Source organism: Phoca vitulina, unplaced genomic scaffold (genome assembly GCF_004348235.1).
Source record: "Phoca vitulina isolate PV1807 unplaced genomic scaffold, GSC_HSeal_1.0 scaffold12, whole genome shotgun sequence".
NCBI lineage: Eukaryota > Metazoa > Chordata > Mammalia > Carnivora > Phocidae > Phoca > Phoca vitulina.
In genome coordinates this window covers 33973921-34000505 of record NW_022589715.1, presented here as the reverse complement: position 1 = coordinate 34000505, position 26585 = coordinate 33973921, and the positions used below count along the sequence as shown (strand labels likewise).

Below are 26585 nucleotides of genomic sequence, written 5' to 3'. Positions count from 1 at the left end.
ATGTATTATTTGTTTCAGAGGTACAGGTCTGTGATTCATCAGTCTTACACAATTCACAGCGCTCACCATAGTATTTTCAACTTTTTGAGGAACCTCCATACTGTTTTCCAGAGTGACCGTACCAGCTTGCATTCCCACCAGCACTGTGAGAGGGTTCCCTTTTCTCCGCATCCTCACCAACATCTGTTGTTTCCTGACTTGTTAATTTTAGCCGTCCTGACTGGTGTGGGGTGGTATCTCACTGTGGTTTTGATTTGTATTTCCCTGATGCTGAGTGATGTTGAGCATTTTTTTCATGTGTCTGTTAGCCATTTGTATGTCTTCTTTGGAGAAATATCTGTTCATGTCTAATGCCCATTTCTTTTTTTTTTTTTTTTTTTTTAAAGATTTTATTTATTTATTTGACAGAGAGAGACAGTGAGAGAGGGAACACAAGCAGGCAGAGTGGGAGAGGGAGAAGCAGGCTCCCCACTGAACAGAGAGCCCGATGCGGGGCTCGATCCCAGGACCCTGGGATCATGACCTGAGCCGAAGGCAGACGCTTAATGACTGAGCCACCCAGGCGCCCCGAATGCCCATTTCTTGACTGGATTATTTGTTCTTTGGGTGTTGAGTTTGATAAGTTCTTTATACATTTTGGATACTAATCCTTTATCTGATAAAACATTTGCAAATATCTTCCCCCATTCTGTAGGATGTCTTTGGTTTTGTCAACTGATTCCTTTGCTGTGCAAAAGCTTTTTATCTTGATGAAGTCCCAATAGTTCATTTTTGCCTTTGTTTCCCTTGCCTTTGGAGATGTGTCTCACAAGAAGTTGCTGCAACCAAGGTCACAGAGCTTTCTGCCTGTGTTTTCCTCTAGTATTTTGATGGATTCCTATCTCACATTTAGGTCTTTCATCCATTTTGAATTTATTTTTGTATATGGTGTAAGAAAATGGTCCAGCTTCATTCTTCTGCATATGGCTGTCCCAATTTTCCCAGCACCGTTTGTGGAAGACTGTCTTTTTTCCATTGGATAGTCTTTCCCGCTTTGTTGAAGATTAGTTGACCACAGAGTTGAGGGTCCATATCTGGGTTCTCTATTCTATTCCATTGACCTATGTGTCTGTTTTTGTGCCAGTACCATACTGTCTTGATGATTACAGCTTTGAAATAGAGTTTGAAGTCTGAAATTTTGATACCTCCAGCTTTGGTTTTCTTTTACAACATTCCTTTGGTTATTCGGGGTCTTTTCTGATTCCATACAAATTTTAGGATTATTTGTTCCAGCTCTGTGAAAAAAGTTGATGGTATTTTGATGGGGATTGCATTGAATATGTAGATTGCTCTGGGAAGCATAGACATTTTCACAATATTTGTTCTTCCAGTCCATGAGCATGGAACGTTTTTCCATTTCTTGGTGTCTTCCTCAATTCCTTTCATGAGTGTTCTGTAGTTTTCAGAGTACAGATCCTTTACCTCTTTGGTTAGGTTTATTCTTCTGTATTTTCTGGGTTTTGGTGCAGTTATAAATGGGATCGATTCCTTAATTTCTTTCTTCTGTCTCGTTAGTGTATAGAAATGCAACTGATTTCTGTGCATTGATTTATATCCTGCCACTTTGCTGAATTCCTGTATGAGTTCTAGCAATTTTGGGGTGGAGTCTTTTGGGTTTTCCACATAGAGTATCATGTCATCTGCGAAGAGTGAGAGTTTGACTTCTTTGCTTATTTGGACACCTTTTATTTCTTTTTGTTGTCTGATTGCTGAGGTTAGGACTTCTAGTACTATGTTGAACAACAGTGGCGAGAGTAGACCTCCCTGTCATGTTCCTGACCTTAGGAAAAAAGCTCTCAGTTTTTCCTCATTGAAAACGATATTTGCTGTGGGCTTTTCATATATGGCTTTTATGATATTGGGGTATGTTCCGTCTATCCCTACACTGTGGAGAGTTTTAATCAAGAAACGATGCTGTACTTTGTCAAATGCTTTTTCTGCATCTATTGAGAGGATCATATGGTTCTTGTCCTTTCTTTTATTAACGTAGTGTATCATGTTGATTGATTTGCAGATGTTGAACCACCCCTGCAGCCCAGGAATAAATCCCACTTGGTCGTGGTGAATAATCTTTTTAATGTACTGTTGGGTCCTATTGGCTAGTATCTTGTTGAGAATTTTTGCATCCATGTTCATCAGGGATATTGGTCTGTAATTTTCCTTTTTGGTGGGGTCTTTGTCAGGTTTTGGGATCAAGGTAATGCTGGCCTCATAGAACCAGTTTGGAAGTTTTCCTTCCATTTCTATTTTTTGAAACAGCTTCAGAAATATAGGTATTAATTCTTCTTTAAATGTTTGGTAGACATCCCCTGGGGAGTCATCTAGCCCTGGACTCTTGTTTGTGGGTGGTTTTTGATTACTGCTTCAGTTTCCTTGCTGGATATGGGTCTGTTCAGGTTTTCTGTTTCTTCCTGTTTCAGTTTTGATAGTTTATACGTTTTTAGGAATGCATCCATTTCTTCCAGATTGCCTTATTTGTTGGCATATAGTTGCTCATAATATGTTCTTATAATTGTATTTCTTTGATGTTGGTTTTGCTCTCTCCTCTTTCATTCATGATTTTATTTATTTGGGTCCTTTCTGTTTTCTTTTTGATAAGTCTGGCCAGGGTTTATCAATCTTATTAATTCAAAGAACTGGTTCCTAGTTTCCCTGATCTGTTCCCCTGTTTTTGTTTTTGTTTTTAATCTCTATATCATTGATTTCTGCTCTGATCTTTATTATTTTTCCTCTCCTGTTGGATTTAGGCTTCATTTGCTGTTCTTTCTCTAGCTCCTTTAGGTATAAGATTAGGTTATGTATGTGAGACTTTTCTTGTTTCTTTTTTTTTTTTTTTAAAGATTTTATTTATTTATTTGACAGAGAGAGACACAGCGAGAGAGGGAATATAAGCAGAGGGAGCGGGGGAGGGAGAAGCAGGCTTCCCACCGAGCAGGGAGCCCGATGCGGGGCTCAATCCCAGGACCCTGGGATCATGACCTGAGCCGAAGGCAGACGCTTAACGGCTGAGCCACCCAGGCGCCCTGAGACTTTTCTTGTTTCTTAAGAAAGGCTTGTATTGCTATATACTTCCCTCTTAGGACTGCCTTTGCTGCATCCCAAAGGTTTTGAACAGTTGTGTTTTCGTTTTCATTTGTTTCCATGAATTTTTTAAATACTTCTTTAATTTCCTGGTTGACCCATTCAGTCTTTAGTAGGATGCTCTTTAACTTCCATGCATTTGTTTTCCTTCCAAATTTTCTCTTGTGACTCAGTTCAAGTTTTAAAACATTGTGGTATGAAAATATGCAGGGAATAATTCTAGGCTTTTGGTACCAGTTGAGACCTGATTTGTGACCTAGTATGAGATCTATTCTGGAGAATGTTCCATATGCACTCGAGAAGAATGTGTATTCTGTTGCTTTAGGATGAAATATCTGTGAAGTCCATCTGGTCCAGTGTGTCATTCAAAGCCCTTGTTTCCTTGTTGATCTTCTGCTTAGATGATCTGTCCGTTGCAATGAGTGGGGTGTTAAAGCCCCCTACTATTAGTGTATTATTATCAATGTCTTTCTTTAATTTTGTTATTAATTGGTTTGTATAATTGGCTGCTCCCATGTTAGGGGCATAAATATTTATAATTTTTAGATCTTCTTGTTGGATAGACCCTTTAATTATGATATAGTGTCCCTCTTCATCTCTTATTACAGTCTTTGGTTTAAAATCTATTTTGTTTGATATAAGGATGGCTACCCCAGCTTCCTTTTGGTGTCCATTGGCATGATAAATGGTTCTCCACCCCCTCACTTTCTTTTTTTTTTTTTTTTTTAAGATTTTAATTATTTGAGAGAGTATGTGAGCAAGAGAGCACAAGTGGGGGAGCAGCAGAGGGAGAGTGACCAGCAGACTCCCCATTGTGCAGGGAGCCTGACGTGGGGCTTGATCCCAGAACCCTGAGATCATGACCTGAGCCAAAGGCAGCGACTTAACCAACTGACCTACCCAGGAGCCTCCCCCTCCCCCCTTTCATTCTGGAGGTGTCTTTGGGTCTAAATTGAGTCTCTTGTAGACAGCCATATCGAGGGTTCTTGCTTTTTTTATCCAGTCTGATACCCTGTATCTTTTGATTGGGGCATTTAACCCATTTACATTCAGAGTAACTATTGTAAGATATGAACTTAGTGCCATTGTATTACCTGTAAAGTCACTGTTTCTGTATATTGTCTCTGTTCCTTTCTGGTCTTTGTTGCTTTTGGGCTCTCTCTTCACTTAAAGGATCCCCTTTAATAATTTTTGCAGGCTGGTTTAGTGATCACAAATTCTTTTAGTTTCTGTTTGTCCTGTAAGCTCTTTATCTCTCCTTCTATTCTGAATGACAGCTTTGCTGGATAAAGTATTCTTGGCTGCATATTTTTCTCATTTAGCACCCTGAATATATCATGCCAGTCCTTTCTGGCCTGCCAGGTCTCTGTGGATAGGTCTGCTGCCAGCCTTATGTTTCTACCACTGTAGGTTGAGGACTTCTTGTCCCAATCTGCTTTCAGGATTTTCTCTTTGTCTCTGAAATTTGCAAGCTTCCCTGTTATATGTCGAGGTGTTGACCTATTTTTATTGATTTTGAGGGGGGTTCTCTGTGCCTCCTGGACTCAAATACCTGTTTCCTTCCCCAGATTGGGGAAGTTTTCAGCTATAATCTGCTCAAATATACCTTCTGCCTCTCTCTCTCTGTCTCTCTCTCCCTCTCTCTCCTTTCCTCTGGAACCCCAATTATTCTAATATTCTATATAAGAATAGACATATACTATGTATATAGTATATATAATATACTATATATAGTAAATGTAAAAATGAAAATTAAAAAAGACTCAAAAAAAGAGTTGATAAAATAAGAAACTACTTGAAAAGGGAAGAAAGGGGGTGCCTGGGTGGCTCAGATGGTTAAGCGTCTGCCTTTGGCTCAGGTCATGATCCCAGGGTCCTGGGATTGAGTCCCTCATCGGGCTCCCTGCTAGGCGGGGAGCCTGCTTCTCGCTCTGCCTCTGCCTCTCTCTCTCTCTCTCTCTGACTCTCATGAATAAATAAATAAAACATTTAAAAAAGAAAAAGAAAAGGGAAGAAAGAAAAAAGAAAAAAATTTAAACTGCCAGACTAAAGAATCATGAGAAAAAAATCCTCAATTCTATATGCTGTTTTCCCCTAGCACTGGAGTTTTGCAGTTCCGTGTGATCAGTAGACTTGGTATTAGTGAATGTTCCTGCTAGTCTTCTGGGGGAGGAGCCTGTTGCACTGATTCTCAGGTGTCTTTGCCCCAGCAGAATCACACACCCCCTTGCCAGGCGGCCAGGGCTCAGTGTAAGCAGCTTTGGATTGTTCTTTGTGGCTTTTTTTCCCTGAAGGCTTTCCATAACACTTTAGAGGATGAAAATGGCTGCGCCCAGATCTCCAGCCCCAGATCTGAAAATTCATGCTCCCCAATCTTCAGTGATTCCTCACAGAAAAGCAGTCAGTCACTCTTGTCTCCCTGGCTTGTTCCTGCACTGTGTTCACCCAGCCTGTGACCGAGTGTTTTTATCTCAGGCACGCAACCCTGTGTGGAGTCTCTAAACTTTACAGACTCCTGCAGCGAGCACCCACACCGCTCCTCCCAGGACATGGAAGGGGGTCAACGCTGGGGTTCTGCCTTTTTCTGGGCCCCTGCTTGGAGAGCAGTTGCCCGACAGTGCCATGGTTCGAAGTTTATGGCAACACCAAGCTGAAAGCCCTCTCCTGGGCTCACTGTTTGCAGCTGGCTTCCCTGCTCCGACGCTTGGGAACTCTGCTGCACTCAGGCACCCCTGTTCTTTCTGTGACCCCGGGGATCCTGAGACCACACTGTCCCACCTAGGATTCCACCCACCTTAACCACCTGAGCACCTTTTAAGGCAGGGACATCCCCCACCAGAGCAGATTTCTAAAAGTTCCAATTTTATGTTTTGCTGCTGTATCACTTTCCCTTAGCTGACTTATGGAGGCTCCCTTCCCCTGCAGTTTATCTTCCAATATATCACCTCAAATTCACTTCTCTGCATCTCCTACCTTGCAAAAAGTGGTCACTTTTCTATTTGTAGAATTACAGCAATTCTTTTCTTAGATCTCTGGTTGAGTTTGCAGGTATTCAGAATGATCTGATAGCTATCTAGCTGAATTCCATGGACCAGATGAAACTAGGATCCCCTGCTCCTCCACCATCTTCCCAAGAAGCTGAATTTTCATTCTAATTGTTGATTTTTGTTAGTTTGGTTTCTTAGTGTTTTTATTTCTTCTTGTGTATCTTCTTTTTTTTTTTTTAAATATTTTACTTATTTATTTGACAGAGAGAGACACAGCAAGAGAGGGAACACAAGCAGGGGGATTGCGAGAGGGAGAAGCAGGCTTCCCACAGAACAGGGAGCCCAACACGGGGCTCGATCCCAGGACCCTGGGATCATGACCTGAGCCGAAGGCAGACGCTTAACGACTGAGCCACCCAGGCGCCCCTCTTCTTGTGTATCTTCTTGATATGTTTGTTTTGAATAGGTTCTGTTTCCTTTTTGAGTTTTTGAGTTGTTTCCTTTCCCTTCTACATTTACCTCTCTCTGTCTAGTAGGTTTCTCTTGCCTCTCCCTGCTCCTTCAGCATCCACCCTACCATGTAAGAACCTGTATAAAAATGGTGGCTTAGATTAAGGATATCAAAGATTAAGTCACCAAGTCAGTGAGTCAGTTGTTAACTTGTTTCATTTCCTGCACTTGAGATGTTAATCAGTGTCCTACCCTTCTTAGTTTTGTAACTTTCTAAAAATCTTAAACTATTGTCAGTAAATTTTATAATCTCTTTTTAGAAGTCATTGTATTGCATTCCAACCCACAGCTTCAACAATGAACTAGTTCCATTTGTTTGTTTTGTTTTGTTTTTAAGAGAACCAGTGAGTTGTTGTTTTTTGTTTTTTGTTTTTTAAGATTTTTATTTACTTATTTGAGGGAGAGAGAGCACAGGCAGGGGGAACGGCAGGCAGAGGGAGAGGAGAAACAGGCTCCCTGCTGAGCAAGGAGCCTGATGTGGGGCTCGATCCCAGGACTCTGGGATCATGACCTGAGCCGAAGGCAGACACTTAACGGACTGAGCCACCGAAGCGCCCGAAACTAGTTCCATTTGAGTGGAGCACTATTAGTTCTTATTATTTCCTAGAAGCATAAGTCCTGGCTGTCACAGCCTGATTTCAGACCCAGAATTGAGTAGGCCCATAGCTTCACCCTTATAATAATTTTTTTCTTTCTGTTTAGTTTCTGTTACATAAATCTAGATATGCCTGTTTGTTCTCTTTGTTTTATCTATTATTGCTCCTACTTTAGAGCAGAGCTACTTTATGAAAACCAGAAAATGCTACACTATTTGTTAGTCAACTGACCCTTTTTAAAGTTTGGTTCTACTTTTTGTGATGTGATACAATATGAAGTAAACATAACCCATGAATTACTCTTCCCAAAAATGTTAACCTGATTCTAATTAAACCTTTAAATGCAATGTTTAATTCAACTGGAAATATATAGAGAGAGATACTTAAACAACATTTTGGGGTCTCCTGGGTGGCTCAGTTAGGCATCCAACTCTTGATTTCGGCTCAGGTCATAACCTCAGGGTTGTGAGATTGAGCTCCATGTTGGACTCCATGCTCAGCTGGGAGTCTGCTTGAGATTCTTTACCTCTTCCTCTCTCCACACCATGTGCTTTCTCTCTAAAAAAAACAAACAACATTTTGGTGAAACACAGATCCGGAATGTAAGACATTTTAAAACAAACTGGCTCAGGCACCTGGGTCGCTCAGTCGGTGAAGCATCTGCCTTCGGCTCAGGTCATGATCCCAGGGTCCTGGGATTGAGCCGTGCATCGGGCTCCCTGCTCAGCAGGAAGCCTGCTTCTCCCTCTGCCTGCTGCTCCCCCTGCTTGTGCATTCTCTCTCTCCCCGTCAAATAAATAAATAATCTTTAAAAATAAATAAGTAAATAAATAAGCAAATAAAACAAAACTGGCTCTACAAAAAGTCAAGGACATTTAAAAGAAACAGATAATTCTAATTTAGAAGAGATGAGGAAAGAACCAAATGCAATGTGTGAACCTTAATTGAATTTTTGTTCAAAAAAGCCGCAATAGCCTAAGACTTTTTTTAAAAAAAAATTTTTTATTGTTATGTTAATCCCCATACATTACATCATTAGTTTTAGATGTAATGTTCCATGATTCATTGTTTGTGCATAACACCCAGTGCTCCATGCAGAACATGCCCTCTTTAATACCCATCACCAGGCTAACCCATCCTCCCCCCCCGAACCCTCAGTTTGTTTTTCAGAGTCCATCGTAAAAGACTTTTTTTTTTAAAGATTTTATTTATTTATTTGATAGAGAATGGGAGAGCGAGTGAGAGAAAGCACAAGCAGGGAGAGCAGCAGAGGGAGAGGGAGAAGCAGGCTCCCCACCAAGCAGGGAGCCTGATGTGGGACTCAATCCCAGGACCCCGGGATCATGACCCGAGCCGAAGGCAGATGCTTAACGACTGAGCCACCCAGGCGCCCCCTAAAAGACATTTGACTCTTACAACTCAATGATAAAAAAGCAAATAACCTAATTTTTCAAATAGACATTTCTCCAGAGAAGATCTAAAACTGGCCAATAAGCGCATGAAAAGATACTCAACATCATCAACTATCAGGGAAATGCAAAACAATACCACAGTGAGATACTACTTCATACCCACTAGGATGGCTAAAATGAAAAAAATAAATAATAACAAGTGCTGGCAAAGATGTGGAGAAATTGGAACATTCATGCACTGCCGCTAGGAATATAAAATGGCACAGTTGCTTTGGAAAACAATCTGGCAGTTCCACAGAAGGTTAAGCATAGTTACTGTATGATCCAGCAACTCCATGCCTAGGTATATATACCCAAGAGATAGGAAAACATATATCCACACAGAAACTTGTATATAAATGTTGATAATAACATTAGTCATAATAGCCAAAAAGTGGACACAATGCAAATGTCCATCAACTGATGGGTGGATAAACATAATTCAGCAATAAAAAGGAATGAAATACTGATAAATGCTACAATATGGATGAACCTTCAAAACATATAAGGTGAAAGTAGCCAATCACAAAATACTGCATATTGTATGATTCATTTACAATAGATTCTCATTATTTGCAGATGCTGAATTTGCAAATTTTCCTACTCACTAAAATTTATTGTAACCCCAAAATCAATACTCATGGCACTTTCATGGTCATTCACGGACATGCATAGAGTGGCAAAAGATCTGAGTCCTCTCTCAGCTGAGGTTGAAGAAAGCAACACTCTGGCTTTTTTTTTTTTAAGATTTTATTTATTTGTCAGAGGGGGAGAGAGAGAGAAAGTGAAAGTGCACAAGCAGGGGGAGCAGCAGGCAGAGGGAGAAGCAGGCTCCCCGCTGAGCAAGGAGCCCGATGCGGGACTCGATCCCAGGACCCTGGGATCATGACCTGAGCCAAAGGCAGATGCTTAACCGACTGAGCCACCCCAGCGTCCCAACACTCTGGCTTTTTGTTTCAGCTTTATGTTATAAACAGGTGTCCTTTTCACAGTTTAATGGATGCCACATTTTTCATATTTTAGTTGGTGATTTTGCTGTTTTAAAATGGTCCCTAAGCATAGTGCTGAAGTGCCTTGTTCCCTCAGGAGCAGTGATTCCATATTTGCTAATTCAATGTTCACAGCAACTTTATAGGATGACTATTGAAAATAACAAGAGTTGACTACACATGAGGTATCTAGAATAGACAAACCCATAGAGATAGAAATTAGATTAGTTGTTGCCTAGGATTGGGAATAGAGCAGGAAATAGGTAGTGATTGCTAATGAATATGGGATTTCTTTCTGGGATGATGAAAATGTTCTGGAATTACATAGGTTGATAGTTGTACACCTATATGAATATACAAAAAAACCCATTGATTTTTATACTTTAAATAGCTCTTTATTCTTTAAATAGCTGAGTTCATGGTATATGAATTTTATCTTATTAAAGCTATTTAAAGACATTTGATGGTAATTGTTATTTGTTGAATATCAATTGGATAATGATGGAATTGTTAATTTTTAGAGATGGGAAAATGGTATGGTTTTGTATGAAATATCTTTGCTCTTAGGATACTGAGGTATTTAGTAGTAATATATCAAGTCTAGGGACGCCTGGGTGGCATAGTCGGTTAAGCATCTGCCTTCGGCTCAGGTCATGATCCCAGGGTCCTGGGATCAAGTCCCATGTGGGCCTCCCTGCTCAGCGGGGAGCCTGCTACTCCCTCTGCCTGCTGCTCCCCGTGCTTGTGCTATCTCTCTTTCTCTGCAAATAAATAAATAAAATCTTTTTAAAAAATGTATCAAGTCTACAAGTTACTTTCAATGGTTCAAGAATTTTTTTTTTAAGATTTTATTTATTTGAGAGAGAGAGACAGCATGTGTGTGTGTAAGCATGATTGTGGGGAGGGGCAGGGGGAGAGGGAGAAGCATGCTCCCCACTGAGCAGGGAGCCCTACGATATGGGGTCCTATCCCAGGACCCTGGGTTCATGACCTAAGCTGAAGGCAGACACTTAACCCACTGAGCCACCGAGGAGCCCCGGGTTCAAGAATTTTTAAAAGACTAGAGAGTGAGAGAAAGAAAGCAAATATAAACAGATAAGAAGGTAAAGATTTATGGAGCCCAGATCTAGAGAAAGGTGGAAATCCACAAAGGTGAGAGTGGGTTCCCATAGAAGCTGCTGCTGATTCCAAAAGAAGCAGTTTGGATGATGAGAAGCCAGTTGAAGAGCACTTTTGACAGACTCTTGGAGGATGGTTAGAGTCTAATGGTCTGGAGGTGCTGATAAATTACCTACAACTTGTGTTATGACCCTGAAAAGATACACCTAGATATGAGGGTATAAAAGAAACAAACAGGCCCTTAACAGGAATATAAGCCCAGCTTCAAATCATCTCAGTTCCTGAAATTAGATTAAGGATATCATGGATTGATAATAGCCTTAGCAGCCTGCCTGAAGTAAACTAGAGGATAGTTAAGAAACCAGTATCCAGAATGAAATACATCTGGAGGAAGAGAGCATCATCCAGGGTCTCAAATTATTGCTACAGTTCTTCATGTATGTCTGATGCAGATGCATAAGCAAAACCAAACAGCAGGACCCAGAAAGACATTAGATAACATAAATGGAAACTAAGTAAAACAACAGATGAGAAAACAGATTCGTAGGGACTCCAGAAAATGGAGTTACCAAAGAGACTTTTAAGTTAATATTGTTTAATACGTTGATGGCAATAGAAGAAAACAAAGGAATTTTGGCAGATATTTGGAAAGTATTAAAAGGAAAAGGAATATCTAGAACAAAAACTACAGTAACCAAAATTAAGAACTCATTGGGTTTAACCACAGATTAGACATTGCTACAGAGAGAACTAGTGATTTAGAGCAGTGTTCTAAGTGTGTCCTGTAACTACCGAGAGTACAGACTGGCTGTGTTTCAAACTGTGTAATAACAGTCCACAAGATAAGGAAACTTCATCCGGGATGTAAAGCAGCGTTGACACTGAGCACACTATTTAGTTTAATTAGCATTAAGAATTCATTGATTTACATTATGGCACAAGATACTTATTTTGTGATGGATTGGCCCTTGAATAGCAGTGACTTGAAGGATAGGAAGAAAATATCCAACATATTTTTGCACAAAGAGACAAAAGTACAGAAAATACAGAAAGGAATGGAAGAAATTTAGGGGATGAAGCAAGGTGTAATTTACAAATAGAGAAGATGGGGCGCTTGGGTGGCTGAGTCGGTTAAGCATCTGCCTTCGGCTCAGGTCATAATCCTGGAGTCCCTGGATCGAGTCCCGTATCGGGCTCCCTAGTCAGCGGGGAGGCTGTTTCTCCCTCAGTCCCTCACCCCCCCTCTCATGCTCTCTCTCACTCTCTCTCTCTGAAATAAATAAAATCTTAAAAAAAAAAAAAGAGGAATAGTCCTATAGCAGTCCTTCTCAAAATATTTGTGCTGATAGCCAATACTTTTATAACATACAGTAAAAATATAGCAATGTCATGTTACTTAACAGTCTCATTTGTTGTACTTTAGTATATGTGCTGCCGAAGCGAGCACATCATTTGTTGTACTTTAGATCAGTACATACGACTCGTGATTAGCACTGGTCCACAGACCTTGTTTTAAGTGGCATGATACTAAAGAAATTGAATTCATAATTAAAATCTTAATCTTGATGCTGAGAATAAAATTCAGTGTTCATTCATGCTAAAAACTCTTAGCAAATAGAAATGGAAAAGGAACTACTAAATTTACAGCAACCCTGCAGCAAACATAATAATCAATGGTGACATGTTGAGAACTTTCCCTTTGAGATCAGGAATGAGACAAGGATGCCTGTTACCACTTCTATTCAAGATTGTACAGCACGTCTGAGGTATAATAGCTTAATAATCAGAGCTGTAAGAATTGAAAAAAGAAGAAATAAACCTACCATTATTCACATACAATATGACTGCAAATCCTTAAGATTTTTGAAAATCCAATAGAATCAAAAACAAGATTGCTGGATACAAGCACTATATTTTTTTTAAAAATCTATCATTTCTACGTAACAGTATCAAAGTGAAATTCTAGAAGACACCATTTACAATAGCATCAAAAAATATCAAGTATATATGAATAAACTTAGAGAAAACCTGCCACATGGAAACTATAAAATATTATAGATTCTCAATAAAGTTATTTTTAAAAACCATTATTGAGGGGTGCCTGGGTGGCTCAGTCGTTAAGCATCTGCCTTCAGCTCAGGTCATGGTCCCAGGGTCCTGGGATCGAGCCCCGCATCAGGCTCCCTGCTCTGTGGGAAGCCTGCTTCTCCCTCTCCCACTCCTCCTGCTTGTGTTCCCTCTCTCACTCTCTCTGTCTGGCAAATAAATAAATAAAATCTTTAAAAAATAAATAAATAAAAATAACCATTATTGAGAAAAATCTTTAAGAAACCTAATAAATGTGAGTTGAAACTCACTTTTATAAAGATGTAGTTTATCTCAACCTACAGATTCAGTGTAATCCCAAACAATCTCAATAGGATTTTTTGGGGGAGAGGGTGTGGAACTTCAAGCTCTGATACTAAAATGTATGTGGAAATTCAAAGTGTCAGATAGCCAAAACACTCCTGAAGTTGAAGAACATTGTAGGAGGACTTGTTTTATTGGATACTAAGACCTATTATAAAACTATAGTAATTAAGGTAGTGCCATTTAGGTGCAAGGATAGACAGATACATCGTTGTACCTATGAGAAAATAGATTAAAGATACTTCTAATAATGCTAGCATAAGTAAACAAGAAAATAGCAGAGTTTAGTCAGCTATTTTACTTGGTCATTTTGTTTTAAGACTGAGATTCTAAGCATGTGGATATTAGAGACTATTCCTTATTCTTACCACATCGTCAGTAGATCTGTTGTTAACATTAGATATGTAAGAGGTGTTTAATAGTTATTTGAATTGAATTTATGTGCTTAAGTTACTATTTTGAATCTTTATTTGGTTTTAGGTCTGCTGATTTGGGTCCTACTTTACTGACAAGACCTGGACAACCAACACTTACCAGAGTGCCCCCACCCATTCTTCCAAGGCCATCACAGCAGACAGGAAGCAGCAGTGTGAATACTTTCAGACCTGCTTACAGTTCATTTTCTTCAGGATATGGTGCCTATGGAAATTCGTTTTATGGAAGCTATAGTCCTTATAGTTATGGATATAATGGGTTGGGCTATAACCGCCTCCGTGTAGATGATCTGCCACCTAGTAGATTTGTTCAGCAAGCTGAAGAAAGCAGCAGAGGTGCATTTCAGTCCATTGAAAGTATTGTGCATGCATTTGCCTCCGTCAGTATGATGATGGATGCTACCTTTTCAGCTGTCTATAACAGTTTCAGGGCTGTATTGGATGTAGCAAATCACTTTTCCCGGTTAAAAATACATTTCACAAAGGTTTTTTCAGCTTTTGCATTAGTTAGGACTATAAGGTATCTTTACAGACGATTGCAGTGGATGATAGGTTTAAGAAGAGGCTCTGAGAATGAGGACCTATGGGCAGAAAGTGAAGGAACTGTTTCTTGCCTTGGTGCTGAGGACAGAGCAGCTAACTCAGCAAAATCTTGGCCAATATTCTTGTTCTTTGCTGTTATCCTTGGTGGTCCTTACCTCATCTGGAAACTGCTGTCTACCCATAATGATGAAGTAACAGGTAAGAGTAAGAGAATGGGTTAAAAAACCATATAACAATCTCAAATTTCAAGCATAGATTTGTTAAATTAGCATTCCTCATATTCATTTGTATTTAATATTTTGATCCAGTTATATTTTCAGTTAAGAACTTAAAAACTGGACAGTGAATATGTAGCAAAAATAGGCTTATTGATTTATTTATTGTTTGTTTAATATAACAGTACACACTGCCTGACTGCTGTTTACAAGATACTAAACTTGATGCTGTAGAGGATACAAAGATACATAGGACATAATTCCCTTATCTTTCTAAAACTTATTGTCAGGGAAGTGGGTAAAACAATACACAGGTAATTGTAATTTTGAGCTTGAAGAAAAAGAGAAAGTTCATAATAGATATCCTAGTGAACATATTGTTAGATTTTATATCATGTTAATTATAGAATTTACTTTGGGGGGGTACTTTTCTCTTGGCAAATAAATTTATGCAGTTTATAAACCATAGCCAGTGAACTGTAAACCCTAACCCTTAATCTTAATTCTTAATTTGGTTTATAGACAATACAAACTGGGCAAGTGGTGACGATGACCATGTAGTTGCTAGAGCAGAATATGATTTTGCTGCTGTATCTGAAGAAGAAATTTCTTTCCGTGCTGGTGATATGCTAAACTTAGCTCTCAAAGGTAATAAAACATGAATAAATTGGAATTTTCCGTGAATTTTTTGAATTTGTAAATGGAGTATTAAAAACTGCAACAAAGGATCTTGGTCATTGTTAGTTAACTCAGAAGTAGTTGCTAGGATTTCTCTTTCGTGTCAGTTTAGAACTTCCAAATCTGGGCCTGTGGGAGAGAAATGCCCAACAGGGTTGTTCTAATAATATTTCACTGAGATGAGGAAAGATTTTGTTTATATCTCTTCTAAGTCTCTTCTAAACTCAAAGCTTGAATTCCAAACTCTGTTAATCCCCACACAAAAACATGAAGTAAGCACTATATGTAATAAATCTGACAACCCAAAGAAATTATCCAGTGTCATGTAAGTATCTCTCTCAGTCTTTGATTGCTCAGACTGGTATTGCTTTCTTTTTTATTTGAATAGTGTTTACTTCAGAAACTCCAACATGAATATTTTAGGAATTACTGTCATGAAGTATTAAAGAACCTCATCAAAAAAATTTATACACATCTCAGGTTTATTTTTGGACCAGGTCACTAATAGTTTTTAATGGCCCCAAGCAAAATGGCCTTTTCCCTTTAGCTTTCCCTAGTAATGATCAGAATTTTTAATGGATTTAGGGGGAAAAAAGATTTTTGTGTGTTTGTGGGGATTCAGGTTTGCTAGGAAAAGTAACATTTCGTTGGTAAAGATACTAGTGACAATAACAGCTGTCCTTTATAGTACAGGGCACTACAGTTTACATCTTGCATTTTAACCCTTATAATAATGGTATGATGTGGGTACTTTTATTATACTGTCCCTATTTTACTTATGAGAAAACTGAGACTCAGAATGACTAAATTGTCCAGGATCACAAAGCTAAGATATGATGGAGCTAGACTATAAACCTAGGTTTGTCCCACTTCAGAACCTGTACTTGTAACCACTTTGGCTGTTTTCCATGTGATCTGTTAATGGAAACTTGAGCCTTTAGTTTTAGTCATTCTTTATATAGGGAAAAAATACCTTCAATGTTCACAATATTTGTTTATTGTATAAGTAACTGAAAAATTTGGATCAAATTTGCTAAATCTCTGCCTCATCCCTCATACACAAAACCTAGGCTTCTAAGTATTCATATTTTTCTTCTAGTGAAAATAGCACTTTCAGATAATTAGTTTTAATTTATCTAAATAAAGTATAAAAAAGATCAAGTGTGGTTTCTTTCAATTACATTATAGTATTTCAGGAAAATTTTATATCAAATTATTCTACTATTGATGCCTCTTAAACACTTTAGCTTTGCTTGTTTGCTTTTCTCCATTGCTCACATAAAGTATGTTTGAGCATTTAGAACAAAAATCAGTCACAGACATAGTTGATTTTAAGTGTTTTATTTTTTTTCTCTATTGTTCTCAGAGTTCAAGCCCCACATTGGGCTCCATGTCAACATGGAGCCTACTTAAAAAAAAACAAAAAAAAGGATTGTTCGTCACAATCACATAGAATGAATTTTATATTTTGGCCAAAAGTATATAAAGAAATTTGGCTTGTATAAAGGTATATATTTTCTATGCTTGCTCCTAACTTCTATTGAGAATGAGAAATTCATTTCTTAAATTTCAATTTAAAATATGAAAAACACTGATGTTAGTTTAGCTTTTGGGAGAACCGAATCTCCTTACTCTATAAATAGAGCAACTGATATAAACTTCATGTTCTTCAAGGTTGAAAATATATTTAGTAAGTATAAAATAAAAAGTATATAAGAAAGGACCCTAGAACTGTTAAGCCTACTCATCATTTGATTTTGAATATATATACTATTTGTTTATGTATTTTAGTATGTAAGTGTAACACAGATTTTACTTAATATTTTATTATCAATATTTTGTTGGACTCCAAAGTGTGTTATAATTACAAGGCTGTCTTTTCTTCCATCAGAACAGCAACCCAAAGTGCGTGGTTGGCTTCTGGCTAGTCTTGATGGTCAAACAACAGGACTTATACCTGCTAATTATGTCAAAATTCTTGGTAAAAGAAGAGGTAGAAAAGCAGTGGAATCCAGCAAAATTTCCAAGCAGCAACAATCTTTTACCAACACAACACTAACTAAAGGAGCCACGGCTGCTGATTCTTTGGATGAACAGGAAGCTGCCTTTGAATCTGTTTTTGTTGAAACTAATAAGGTTCCAGTTGCACCTGATTCCACTGGGAAAGGTGGAGATAAACAAGATCTTTGATATCTTTTATGTTTGCCTGCAATTGAACTATACTTTTTAAAAATTACTTCTTACAAAGAAATTAATCTACAGTCCAATGAACACATTTGTTAATGGCTATTCCAGATGTTTTGCTGCTAGAAATTATTAAAGTTGTACACTAGTGTGTTGGTCTAGTGACCTGGTTACATTTTACAAGTTATTGGACCATGAGGATATTTGTTTCACCTAGATTTTAAGATTATGGAGACTGCTATCATTTTCATCTTATTTAAAATCCTATGTTTTATTGAAAGTAAGATTGATGAATTATAGAATACACTGTTTGCTACAGTAAGGGTCTTTAATGCTTTTTAAAGTTAGAGCTTAATTGATTTGGAATCCTCCCAGAAATTGAGTGATAACATATAAATATGAGAACAGGCAAAAGGCTACTTTTTTTTTTTTTTACAACTTTAAACTGAATAATAAAAATTTTCTGATCTGTGTTACATCCAGTCTTGGGTTTGCTTTAGACAGTAATATGTTTTTAACCTACCAACAACTGATACTGTTACCTTTTATTGTATTTTTTAAAATTTATCTTGGAAGGGTCACTAGAAGTATTCTGAAGGAGATTATTCTAGAGTGATATTTAGCCCTTATAGTTTTTCCTGCTAGTAAAAAGGCTGAAATTTATCTTTCTTACAGATTATTTCCATTTCTTCTGAGGATCATAGAACTTTTTATCCCTTTACAATATAACTAGTTTTCAACCTGGATAAATCAGAATATATGAAAGATTTACTTTTTTTTTCTCCAGCCAAGACTCAAATCCTTTGAGTTTGCACATAACAATATAATCAGTTCTAGCAGTAATGATTTAAATCTTTTCATGGATTCTCTGCGTTTCCCTAGTATAATTTCTTTTTAAATTCCATATTCAGGCTGTTCTTTAAACATTGAAAATGTGTCACATTGGATACACATTTCTTTTAGGTTTAGTTTTTACTACTGAGACTATAAATAAAATGCTGAATTGCCATTTAGGATATGATAATACTATATGACTTGTTTTGTGTTTAAAAAATGACTTTAAATGCAGTTAAATTTCAGTACACTGAATATTTCCCCACAAAATTGGAAAATCCATCTACTTGCTGTGATCATACTACAAAATAATATTAGGACTATAGGTATACAAGAATACATTTACAGATACTGTTCAAAACCTGGAATTATTTGATAAAAGATTTTGATTATTTTCTTCTTCTTATAGACTTTATGTTCATCAAGTAATTCTAGAACAGTTCACACAAAAACATGTAAGAACCAAATATATATTCAGCATAGAATTTTGGGCTTTTTGGGAACCTCTCTTTTGAAATGACAGCATAAGTAACATATAATTTAGAATACAAATATTGACCCCGTGCAGAAAAAAAAATTATATGAGAGTAAAATTTATTTATCTTAGGCCTATTTTTTTAACACCCAGATATTATTTAGTCTTCAAGTTGAGATAAAGTTTCTTGTATATTATTTTACATTTGTGTTCTACAATTAGAAGTTCTGCTTTTTTGTGTGTTAGAGTAATTTGTGGAAATTTTGTCCTTGAAACAATTCTCGATAAACAGATTATTAAATTTGATGTTGAGACATCCAAATTGATTGATAGAAGTGAAGTGGGGGTGAAATGTTGAGTCAGCACTATTTAGGTTAGAAAAGGTGAGCCTCCAGGATAGAATTTGTGACTACTATTAAAGGTGCATAAGAAGAGTATAGCACAGAATGAATGACAAAAACAATTTCGCTTTTCTTAGGATGTTTGTTTTTCGGCTAAGTATACTAAATTGCAATATACATTATCTGACTGGTAACTATTTGTGTCTGAAAATTCCTTTTCTATTAGAATTCTGGAAAAGGAATTTAGAATAAGAGAAATTTTGTAGCCTTTTTTATCATGGCAGTTTTAGTATAATTTTTTAGATGAGATTAAATATAATGTTCACAGCTCTAATGTTGTTATTTTTAGGAACTCATTTAAGTACTACTTTACAGAAATTACTAACTGAAACCAAAACATTTTCAGTTAAATAGAACAATAAATCACAAGTTACAATAAGAAAACAGGTTTCACGTAAATTTTTTTTCTGATTGTATTTTATCAGTTTAGAAAGGAAAAGGTAAGAGGACTATAAATTTTCATGTTTTAACATTTATTTGGGTACTTGATTTAGTCTCTCATTATGTCATAATTACACATGTACTTGAATACAGCTGTCCTTTATCTTACGCTTTAATGGAAAAAAGAAATTATTCTTCAGTTAAAATTTCATTTTTAATAGGTTGTGAAGTTACTTTTACTGGACAAATAAAAATATATTAAACTTGGTTGACATTTTTTTGAAGATAAACTGTTAACTGTTTTTGCAGGATTGGAATTAATATAAAAAGTGTCTTTTTCTCATCGTGTATATTAACTACTGCAAACCAGTTTGTTCCATTTCCTTGTGATTTAAAGAAAAATATCAGATTTACATTTACATAAAAATTACCTAGAGGGTTATAAATAAAAACAAGACCACAAATCTAGGTTTTGGGAAATCTAGATATTAGTCTGAATACCACTATGAACTTACTGTAAGATTTAACTCACATTATTTTTTCGTTTCCTCATTGACAACATTGGGGATAGCTGCTACATCTGCCTCACGAGAGAGTGCTCTTAAAAAATGTAAAGCAAAATCAGGGGGGCACCTGGGTGGCTCAGTCAGTTAAGCAGCTGCCTTTGGCTCAGGTCATGATCCCAGGGTCCTGGGATCCAGCCTTGCGTTGGGCTCCTTCCTCAGTGGGGAGCCTGCTTCTCCCTCTCCCTCTGCCTGCCACTCCACCTGCTTGTGCTCTCCCTCTCTTTATTAAAAAATCTTTACTTAAGGGGGCACCTGGGTGGCTCAGTCGTTAAGCGTCTGCCTTCGGCTCAGGTCATGATCCCGGGGTCCTGGGATCGAGTCCCACATCGGGCTCCCTGCTCCGCGGGAAGCCTGCTTCTCCCTCTCCCACTCCCCCTGCTTGTGTTCCTGCTCTCGCTATCTCTCTCTCTGTAAAATAAATTAAAAAAAAAAAAAAAATCTTTACTTAAAAAAATGTAAAGCAAAATCAAAAGTATGATGTTACAGCAGGTATATATGTTTTGTAAATTTTTCTGTGTATATTGAAACTCCTTACATCCTGTAGAAATGTCACAAAGGATGTATATCCACCTAGAATTTCAGAATTACATATACTTAATTAAAAATCAAAATTCGCTTGTACTTATAACTTTGCCCAAAATGTAATTTAAAATTATTTTGCTGAATACGAGAGAATGGTCTAACATAGAAAAACACATTGGAATATTTATTCAACACAAGAAATTTTTTTTCAGCATTACCTTGAAATGTTCTTTCATATCAGTTTTTTATTTAGCTTATCTTATTTGGGAGAATGAACTGTTTCTTTTAAACTCAGCAAATGCATAAATTCTGTGGAATACTTACCATATGCCCCATGAATAGTTTTTCACATTTAAAGAAATAATGTTTAATCTGAACATTATTAACAGTGTTTCTGCTCATCTAAAATAAGTGTTTTGGTTTGTAAGGATCTTAGGTGTTCAGAATTGAGTCAGTCATTGGTCATACTCTTTACTTATGACACCCATATCATTGGTCTAGAAAGGCTACACTTTTGTTCTGTTTTATATCACCTTACTAGTTTTTATTCCTCTCCTGCCTGCAAATCCATACTCCTTATTCCCTACTGTATTTAATGTTTATCCTTCCAAGCCATTTTCCAAATTTTGGATATATTTCCTTGAAAAACTATATATTTTACATGTTCTCTCTATAAATGATACTGTGGTATAAATCTTATTTTGCTCCTAACTTTCATAAAATATTAAGTTTTAAGACCTATTCATGTTACCATATATAACATGCTCCTGACTGGTACATATTATTCTATTCCATTCACGTACCATGGCTGATCTTTTCCTCTAGTCATAGATACTGAAGTTGTTCCCAGCTGTTCCTTCTACAAGTTCCCAAGTTCCTTCTACAAACTTGTACGTGTCTTCCTATGAACCTGCCCTGTAGTTTCTATGGGATATATGTCCTAGAGTAGAATGGCTTGAGTTTGGGGTATATGCATATTTAATTTCTGGTAAGTAATGCTGATTTTTTCTCAGGAATGGTTGTACCACTTTACACTTGGACCAGCAAGCATGAAGGTTTCATTTTATCTACATCTTCAGCAGCACCTTCATTTTCTGATTTTTGTTAATCTGATATGGGTGAAACTGTTTTGTCTTAATCTGCATTGTCTGATTACTAATGAGGCTAGGCATATGCTTTTAGTCATTCTGATTTTCCATTCTGTGAAAAATACTTAAAATTTGCCCTTTTTTCCTATTAGGTTTTTATCTTTCCTGCTGATTATGTAGTAAAAAAATTTTTTATACATTTTAAACATAATACTCTTGTCAGGTTCAGATGTTGTAAATAATTTAGTCTTGTTATTTGTTAATTCTTGTCTTTGGTGTCCTTCATGGAATAGAAATCTTTAATTTTCCCAGTTGTGCTTTTTAGGTCTTCTTTTATCAGTTTTATAGTTTCACCATTTACATTTAGGTCTTTAATTTAATTGGGATTTATTTTTTGATACAGTATGTGGTATGGATCCAACTTTTTCCAGCTAGTCATTAAAGGAAAAGGGTTAACAAAACCCCTTCTTTCTATGTATGGGAAAATGATCTTGGTTTTACCTTCTTCTTAGCACAATTTCCTTAGAAATCTATTGAGTTAGTAAATATGAAATGTCCCCTGCTTACTCAGCAACACTCTTATATTGTACAAAGAAAAAGTATAGACTTTAAGACTTCACTGAGTAAGGTAGTACTGGTAACTGAGCTTGTTCCTCATTGCAGAGACCTGGAACCTACTGTCAGGGATTTTTACAAGATAGTGGTTCCTGTGGCACATGAGGCTTACCTAAGGAGAATGCCTTCCTCTATATGGTATGTTTACTGTGGTATATACTTCTGCCAAGCTAAGCGACCTTGGTACCAAGTTATATCCTTTTGGGTCCTGTAAGTGTGAATGTCTGCTGGGCATGCAGAGTAGGATTGTAGTCCATATTTCTAACCATCTCCCTAATAATTCATATTTTCCCCATTTCATTACATACCAAGTTCCCATAAACGAGATTTTGAGGCTCTCTGTTCTATTGATACATGTATCAGTTCCTTTCCCAGTACAACAGTCCTAATTAACATTACTTTGTAATATGTCCTAATATCTGGTAGGTGAATCTATTTTGTCCTACTTTGTGAAAATTACCTTAGCTATTTGTGGATTTTTACTTATTCTGTTTAAGTGATAGTATCAGTTTATCAAATTCCCTTTTTTAAAAAAGCTACTGAGCTTTTTATTAGAATTACATTGAATTTATAGGTTAATTTAGAGAGAATTGACATAAGGTCAAATCATCCCATTTGTGAACAAAATTTCACTCTCCATTTATTCAGGACATTATGTGTATGCGTGTTTGTTGATAATTTGTCTCTTGTGTTGGCTAGTTCCTAGGGACTTTGTAAATTTTGTTGCCATTGAAAATGGTGTCCTCTTATTTCTAGTACAAAGAAATATATTGAACTTGGTGTGTTGATCTTGTATTTGTAGTTTTGATGAAGGTTTATTATTTCTAATATCAATTCTCTTGGGTTTTCTATGTAAATGCAAATAATGACAGTCTTATCTCTTCCTTTTCAATCCTTGTACTTCTCATTCTCTTTGTTTTGACCAGGTTGCCAGTCTGTCTTTGACACTGGTTGTGGTAGCAGGCATTTCTATTTTTTTCTACCTCAGAGTCTAACGTTGCTCTATTAAATGTGTTTCCTGTGAGTTTTATGCTAGTCTTTTATCAAAAGAAGCTCCCTTTGGGACGCCTGGGTGGCTCAGTCGGTTAAGTGTCTGCCTTTGGCTCAGGTCATGATCTGAGGGTCCTGGGATGGAGCCCCATGTCGGGCTCTCTGCTCAGTAGGGAACCTGCTTCTCCCTCTCCCTCTGCTCTTTCTCTCTCAAATAAATAAAATCTTTTTTTTTTAGTTCCCTTTTAATGCTAATTTAAATCTAAACAATCTACGTTTGTTTAGATTGTCTTGATTTTTCACCTTTAGTAATAGTATGATGAAGAACATTGATTTTCTGATACCAAACCATTCTTGCATTCCTGCTTGATATGGGGGGGGGGCTTGTATGAAATAATTTATCAAAAATATACGTATAAAGGAATGTGAAAGATAATATAAAAGTGAGGTACTAGCATGCAGAAACGTAGCTCTATATAGAAGGCACTATTGCTACTGTTTGATGAGATGTCCCAGGAGAAAATAAGCTGAAAAGAGGCCCTGGATCATAGGCTCCAGTTTCTCTGAGAATTACAAGAACCTTTTCTGTAGAAGTCACTGGGCAAGGTCCTGAGCAAATCTTGGGAAACTTAGGGTTATCCACAGTTAGTGTATTTTGAAAAGCACTAGCTATTAGAACTGAATTATCTGCCTGTAACACAGTCTGGAGGAGTGGGCTGCTTAGGCTTTTCTGCTTTTAAGTTCTCTGCTTTTTTTTTTTTTTTTTCCTGCTTTTACTTCAGCTCTCAGGGGTAGATCAAAGCAGAACACTTGTGTGTTCTCAAATGATCAGGGAACAGGGCTTGAAGTAAAAGAGCAAGGAGTTCGTCAGCACATGGTTTAGCCAACCAAGTACAGCTAATAATCTAGGCCAGGTTCACCCAGGCTTGATCAGATTTAAAATATGCTGTAAAGAAGGTATCACTTTACATTTCTCTTGAGTCATTCTGCACGAGTCTGAACTGGTGGTTCTCTTTGTTTTGAGGTTTCCGTTTTCCTACATAGTCTTCCCCCCCACCCCCCACCCCCCCCGTATTGTGTATCTTTGTCTTTCATGATGAATATTTTCCTCAGGTTTCTGTTGAACTTTGGTTGCCTGCTTATGTTTAAGAATAAGAGACTGGGGGTGCGTGGATGGCTTAGTAGTAGAGTATGTGACTCTTGATAATTGGGGTCATGAGTTCAAGCCCCATGCTGGGCATAGAGCTTACTAAAAAAAAGAGACTAAACAGCTGATTGAAGACCTTGAGTAGGCAAGTGAGACTTGTTGTTTACAAACTTTATCTTAAAGCTAGTTTGGAGGCCCTGGCACAGGATTTGTTAATATTTCCCTGAATTCAACTGTCCATCCAGTCTCAGAGTAACCTGCCTAACTTACAGAATGTTCAGGAGAACATCAGAAAGCACCTTCACCGTAAGTAAGTGATCTAGTGAGAGTGGAGAGGGGGTAGAAAACTACATGTGTACAAATCTTCCAAACTCACTAATCAGCTAACACTCCTCCCCTGAGAAGCAGTTAGAGAGGGAGGGAAAGTAGGAAAAAATAAGCACCAGAGTGTCGTTCTGGAGAAATACTTCTGTGTGGAAACATGGAATAGGGAATTATGTTAGATTGAACAGTGTGTTAGATTGAACTTATTATTTTTTAAGTAATCTCTACACCCAACCTGGGGCTAGAACCTAAAACCCAGAGATCAAGAGTAGCATGCTTTACCAACTAAGCCAGCCAGGTGCCCCTGCACTTGTATTTTAAATTCATCTTTATAGTTGCTTTTTTTTTTTTGGTCTCTTTGCTGTTTCTAAGTGGAACATATTTAAAATCTCCATTTGATAGCTTCTCATGGTTTTATGTTTTTATTTCATATATTTCTGCCACCTTATTACAAGTTTAGTATTTACCATGCTTTTGGTTTTGTTTTGTTTTTTAATAATCAAATTTTCTTCTTCAGTTTTTTATTTTTATTTTTGCTGCAAAAAAGCTTTATTGTTTCCATTTGGTCCAGGCTTGGGAGAGGGCTCCAGGGTGGCTAAAAAGCTGCCTCGTGGCTTCAGGGAGAGGCTCTGGCACCAGCCCTGGCACCTGGGTGGGAGGGACGCCAGAGGGGCCCCTCAAAGGCTGCTGGGCCCCTCATCGTGTTCGCGGGTGAGCCTTCTCCAAGAGATCCGCGCCCAGCCCGGCCTGGGGGCCAGCCGGCCTGTGGAGGTGAGTTAGGTGGCGGCACATCTTCTTGGTTACTTTCTCATCGTGGTTCTCCAGCAAGTCACAGAGATGGGGGCCCGTTTGTGCAGAACCCAGGGCGTGCAGATCCAGACCCGCCTGGTTCGGGTTCCTCTCCAGAACCGGGGCGGCGTCCGTGGTGTCCAGGGTTTTCCAGCACTCCTCTTGGGACCGCTTCCGCACATCCTGGGAGAAAGCACAGCCTCCTCGCTGATTTTGCATCTTCAAGAGACGCTCATCCCCCTTGTGCTTCTCCTCAGCCAACATGCAGAAGTGGCCCGCGCCCTCCAGAGCCACATCGTCGAGGTCAACATAGAAACCTGGAGAGAAGCAGGTGTAGGAGACCTGCAGATGCATGCTGACCACGCGGGTGACGGCGGCCTCTACCTCAGTGGAATAATTCTGAGGAATCTAGGAGCTCGCGGTTGATCGGTAATAAGGAGCTAAACTCAAAATAGCATGTTGGCTCATCCCGGAGGCAGAGGATGGCCGAGAAGATGGCTCCAAAGGTTGTCATTGGAAAAGAGGTTGGAAGGGGGTCGGAGGCTGGTAGAAGGGGAGTCCCTGGGTCTGTTCCGTCCAAACACTGTTGACACAAAAGACAGATCTGGGACGGGAAGGCACACTGCCTCTTCTTGAGGTTTGAAAGCTACACATTCTGTTTTTATTCTTGTTGTGGTTACTTCTAACCCCTAATGATGTTTATTTTTCTCTACCAGTGTTCAAAGTTACCAATATTGGAGTCTTACAACAACACAGGATGGTTGGCACACTGTCATCCTCCCTGCTTTCTCCTCCAAACACTTCTCCCTATTGGCCCCCTGCCCCTCTTCCTTCACCAATGTTGATATCACTTGAAATTTTTATTCTAGATTGTTATGGTTAATTTTTTATATTTGATAACTTGGCTAGTTGAATAAATAACTTGTTCGAAGTTACTATTTTTCCTTACTATATATGTTCTATCCATTCATTTATATTTTTAACTATAAAAATAGTAAAATTTCTTGGTTTTAAAATATCAAATTGTAATTTAAAAAAAGGAGGGGGAATAAAGTAGTCCCTCCCAACTCCTGATCCCAGAAGCAATCACATTTAACTTATTTGCTACTCTGTTTTTACCTTCTTTTTTTGTTTTATTTATTTGAGAAAGAAAGAGTGAGCACAAGTGGGGGGGAGGGGCAGAGGGAGAGGGAGAAGCAGACTCCCTGCTGAGCAGGG

At 37.9% G+C, this 26585-nt stretch overlaps 1 protein-coding gene and 1 pseudogene across 1 annotated transcript in view; one reads left to right on the top strand and one right to left on the bottom strand.

Annotated features, from left to right (window-relative positions):
• The window catches only part of PEX13 (peroxisomal biogenesis factor 13), a 27689-nt gene extending 7742 nt beyond the window's left edge, over nt 1–19947 (top strand). The window contains exons 2-4 of the mRNA XM_032410922.1: nt 13662–14356; nt 14896–15021; nt 16943–19947. Of these exons, the coding sequence (XP_032266813.1) occupies nt 13662–14356; nt 14896–15021; nt 16943–17241 (1120 nt within the window). The 3' untranslated portion in view covers nt 17242–19947. The remainder of the gene's footprint in view (nt 1–13661; nt 14357–14895; nt 15022–16942) is intronic.
• Nucleotides 19948–25142: 5195 nt separating this feature from the next.
• On the bottom strand, nt 25143–25835 carry LOC116636452 (annotated as a pseudogene).
• Between the last annotated feature and the right edge of the window lie 750 nt (nt 25836–26585).